Source organism: Erithacus rubecula (assembly GCF_903797595.1).
Source record: "Erithacus rubecula genome assembly, chromosome: 17".
Taxonomy (NCBI): domain Eukaryota; kingdom Metazoa; phylum Chordata; class Aves; order Passeriformes; family Muscicapidae; genus Erithacus; species Erithacus rubecula.
This window is the reverse complement of record NC_136669.1, coordinates 6951319-6955766: the sequence shown is the minus strand read 5'-3', so window position 1 is coordinate 6955766 and position 4448 is coordinate 6951319. Positions and strand designations below refer to the sequence as shown.

The 4448-nt window shown below is 50.5% G+C and overlaps 1 protein-coding gene across 2 annotated transcripts; it reads left to right on the top strand.

Moving 5' to 3' along the window:
* Positions 1-344: 344 nt before the first annotated feature.
* Positions 345-3599, top strand: B9D1 (B9 domain containing 1). Of its 2 annotated transcripts, none has more exons than XM_079320393.1 (7): positions 345-438; positions 1333-1401; positions 1487-1598; positions 1663-1759; positions 2120-2182; positions 2836-2903; positions 3005-3599. In XM_079320393.1, exons 1-7 carry the CDS (start codon positions 382-384, stop codon positions 3025-3027), a joined length of 489 nt encoding a protein of 162 aa, XP_079176519.1. In that variant the 5' UTR covers positions 345-381; the 3' UTR covers positions 3028-3599. The 2 variants fall into 2 exon arrangements, with proteins under 2 accessions (XP_079176519.1, XP_079176518.1); XM_079320392.1 differs by having other exon boundaries at positions 346-438; positions 2998-3599.
* The last annotated feature ends 849 nt before the right edge of the window (positions 3600-4448 follow it).

Here is a 4448-nt window from a genome sequence, read left to right as displayed (position 1 = left end):
CCCGGCCCTCAGCCTCCCTCAGGGCTCTGGCCGAGCTCTGGCAGCGCTGGGGCCGAGCCCATCCCCTGGGGTTGGGGTTGCTTTAGGCTGGTATTTAATAATAATAATAATAATTAATAAAGTTCTGGACACGTGGCAGTGCGAGGATAACGGGGCAGCGCCGGGCGGGCTCAGGGGCTGAGGGGAGCGCGGAGGATCCCGGTGCTGGGGGTGCTCGGGGTGGGGTGACCGCGTTTTGGGGCGATTTCGTGGCGATTTCGTGGCGGTTTCGTGGCGGTTTTGCGGATCGGGTGCCCGCGAAGAGGCGCGGAGCGAAGCGCGGCGCGGAAGTTTGTCCGCTGCGCCGCCCCGTCCGTCGCCACGGCAACCGGCGTGCCCGCCATGGCGGCGCCCAGCGTGTTCCTGCTGGCCGTGAGCGGCGAGATCGAGAGCGGGGAGGTGCGGGAACCGCGGGGACAGCACGGCAAACACGCCGGGATAACACGGAGGGATGGGGGATCGCTCTGGCCCGGTTTCGGTCTCGGTGCTGCGTCCGCCCGCGCGGGAGGAGGATCTGCCCCGCCTGAGCCTGGCCGGCCTCAGCCCCCAAACCCAACCCGTCCTCATCCCCCTTAACCCGTCCCAGCCTCAGCCCCCCATAACCCTGCCTGCCTTCATTCCCCTTAACCCTTCCCTGTCTGAGATCCGCCCCTGAACTCAGCCCGGCCTCGTCCCTCTTATCCAGCTCAGCCTCCCCAAACCATCCCATCCTCATCCACAAACCCATCCCATCCTCATCCCCCAAACCCATCCCATCCTCATTCCCCAAACCATCCCATCCTCATCCCCCAAACCACCCCATCCTCATCCCCCAAACCATGCCATCCTCATCCCCCAAATCCATCCCAACCTCATCTCCCAAACCCATCCCAGCCTCATCCCCCAAATCCATCCCAACCTCATCTCCCAAACCCATCCCAGCCTCATCCCCCAAACCATCTCATCCTCATCCCCCAAACCATCCCATCCTCATCCCCCAATCCCATCCCATCCTCATCCCCCAAACCATCCCATCCTCATCCCCCAAACCCATCCCATCCTCATTCCCCAATCCCATCCCATCCTCATCCCCAATCCCATCCCATCCTCATCCCCAATCCCATCCCATCCTCATTCCCCAAACCATCCCATCCTCATCCCCCAAACCATCCCATCCTCGTTCCCCAATCCCAGCCTGTCTGTCCCAGTCTCGCTGGCACAGGCTGCCCTCAGCCCCCTGACTCGGGCAGATCCTCACCCCCAGAAATTCCCAGTGAATTCCCAGTGAACTCTCTCTGTCTCTCTCTCCCGCAGTTCCCGGGATTTGATGACCTCTACTGCAAGTTCTGCTTTGTCTACGGCCAGGACTGGGTCCCCACGGCGGTACAGCCTCTGTCCCCGCCCTGTCCCCGCCCTGTCCCCACCCCCGGGCTCTGCCCGGCCCCAGCTCACCCCGCATTCCCTGCAGGGCCTGGAGGAAGGAATCTCCCAGATCACCTCCAAGAGCAGCGTGTCCCCCACCACGCTGGTCTGGAACTTCCCCATCGACATCACCTTCAAGAGCACCAACCCTTTTGGCTGTGAGTGCTGGGGGGAGGGTCCTGCCCTGGTCCCAAAGCCCCTCTCACCCCCATTTCCTTGCAGGGCCACAGATTGTGCTCAGTGTCTACGGGCCTGACTTCTTTGGCCATGATGTGGTCAGAGGTTATGGAGCTGTCCACGTGCCCTTCATGCCAGGCAGGTGAGTGCCAGCCTGACCTGCAGGGCTCCAGCACATCCTTGGCCACTTATTCTGTTGTTTCAGAAAGAAAAAAGCTCCCCAAAATCTCCTCACTGTGCCCTGTCAGTTCACAAAGATTTTTTAGCAGGACTCTTTCATCATCAAAAAAGTTTTGGTAATCCTGTAAAACCCAAAGTGGCCTGTAAAAAACCCAAATATGAAGCTCATTCCTCACACAATAAATTCTCATTCCCACTGCTCCTGTTTCCTTTCTGTGTGAAGGGAAAATGCCTGATGTGTCAGGAATTCTGTGCCTTCATAAATATAAAACTCCTGCTTTTTGTTCATCCCTGAGGTTCTGGGGGCTCCTCTTTGTTTCAGGCACAAAAGAACCATTGCTATGTTTGTCCCAGAGTCCAGCTCGAGGCTGCAGCAGCTCACAAGGTAAGAATTAATCACTTTAATTCAGCAAGGAATTAATTTCTCTCCTGTCTTTAGCCACAAAGGATTTGCAGCCACTCAGTGGTGCAGAGGTGTCACTGCTCTGTGCCAGAGCCAGTTTTGTGTTTTGTAGGTAAAAATTTCATTTTCAGTTGTCTGGGTCTTTTGAAAAGCTTTCATAAACACATTATCAACAATATTCATTATATTAATATAATCTGTATAATTTATTATATATAATATAATAAATATTAATTATCTGTTGACTGCACTAAATGAGTGCCTGAATCTTCTTGGGGCTGTTTTGGAAGGACAGCCACAGGAAGAGCAAAACCCATGAAAAAACAATTCCCATTCTACATTTTTTGAAGAAATTCAAGATCTCCAATCCTCTATGGTTGATTGGGTGATCAAGAGGAATTTTTCAACAATATCTTTGCCACAGAAAGATTCTTCTAGCCCAGAAAACAAACTGGATTTAACAAAACCTGCCTGAAACCAGTTGCATTTTTTTTTCCTGAAGGCAAAACTTACCTTTGATTGAAGCAGATCAATACAGAGGGTCGTGTTTCAGAGCCCTCCTGGCAGTCTCACTGATGTTCCTCATGCCCTGGATCAGTCTCAGCCCCCCAGCTCCTGATTTTGTGTTTTCCCAGCTGGTTCACAGGGAGGCGCCCGGAATTCACCGACCCCCGAGTGGTGGCACAGGGAGAAGGACGGGAAGGTGAGTCCTGGCAGCTCCTGAGAGCCAAAACAAGAGCTCCACAATCCATCCCAAAGCTGCTTTTGTCTGGATTCACCCCCTGCTCTCTGTGCAGTGACCAGGGTGCGCTCCCAGGGCTTTGTGACCATTTCCTTCAACGTGATGACCAAGGATCTGCACAAGCTGGGCTACGACGTGGGTGCTGCAGAGGGGCCTGGCCCTCAGGGGCTCCACAGCTTCTGAGCTGCCAGCACCTGCTCAAAGCTCTTCTTAGGGAAAGGAGAAGCTGTTTCAACTCAATCATCCCAAAAAAAAAACCACCAGCCCAGGAGGATTTGGGAAAATGACCAAGCCTGATCCTCTCTGTTAGGTGGAAGTATTGTGGGAATTGATGTTCTTGATCACATTCAGTGTTTTTAGGGGTCAGACTGTCTCAGAGTAAGGCCTGTAACAAAATATTTTTATAGCAGCCTTTTGCACACTTTTTATAGAATTAATGACACTAATTAATTACATTAAAATTTCAAGCTGTAGCTGTTTCCCTGCAGTTAAAACTTTGCAAACTCAGTTTATTTTTAGTATTTTGGATTTTTTTTTTTTTTTTTTTTTGTATGAGTGTTGCAAATGAGGAATTGTAATTATTTTACCTTCCAAAAATGGTCCTGACAAATGTATCCCCCCTCTTTTAGGCTCAATAAACTCTGTTGTATCACAAGATTCCTTTGTCTTTCTGCTGATAAATTTAGATATTTGTGCCAGGATGTTTTGAAGCTCTAAATCATCCAAGCTCTGCCAGACTTAAAAGTAGAAGAGAAAAAGAAGTGTTTCAATGCAGTGATTAATTGCTGAGTCATTTTCCTATTTAATTTTGGGCATGTAACCTCTTGTATTTGACTGAAAATCCAAGGAGAACAACACCTCCCTAAAAGGGAACTACCAAGACTCCCAAGTGTAGAAATCCCAGGAAAAATACCCAGGGATGAACCACAAATCCTCCAGGACACAACTTATCAAAACACCCAGGCAAAGATTGTTCTTATCCACAGTGGGATGGAATAAATTTAATTTCTGAAAACAAAGTGGTCACTGGAATGTTGCTGTGAGCAACAGCACCTTTTATGCAACATTGAAATATTTTTCCAGACTTTTTTATGGATCATTTTTCATCTCCTGCCTTGTTTTTGTTGACTCCACACTTCCAGGGGAGTTGTTTTGGTAATTTGTAATCTCTGAACTGAATCACGTTGGAATCCAAATTCAGAAGCATTTCCTTTTGGCTCAGAGGAGACTCGAGGAATTTTGTTTCTTTTTCAGAAGTTTGGGAAGCAGGCAGCTCCAGCAGCAGGAGAAATATCTGTGTTTGAAAGGCTTGGGAGGCAGAGCCTGAACCCCCCACTGCTGCCTGAACACCCAGTTTCCCCTGGAGCAGCTCCTGCCCACATTCCAACTGCAACAAAGCTGCAAAAGCAGCCACAGGAACCTGGCAGAGCCCCGACCTGGTGCCCACAGGGGATTTATTCACACCCAGCTCCTCATCCTGGTGCTCCAAACCCTGAATTCCTCCTG

Excerpts from the sequence above, each read along its gene's own strand:
- B9D1 (XM_079320392.1), top strand. The coding sequence starts at position 382 with ATGGCGGCGCCCAGCGTGTTCCTGCTGGCCGTGAGCGGCGAGATCGAG. Across the intron at positions 1,760-2,119 it reads GTGCCCTTCATGCCAGGCAG|GCACAAAAGAACCATTGCTA; the intron begins GTGAGTGCCAGC and ends TCTTTGTTTCAG. Across the intron at positions 2,904-2,997 it reads ACAGGGAGAAGGACGGGAAG|TGACCAGGGTGCGCTCCCAG; the intron begins GTGAGTCCTGGC and ends CTCTCTGTGCAG.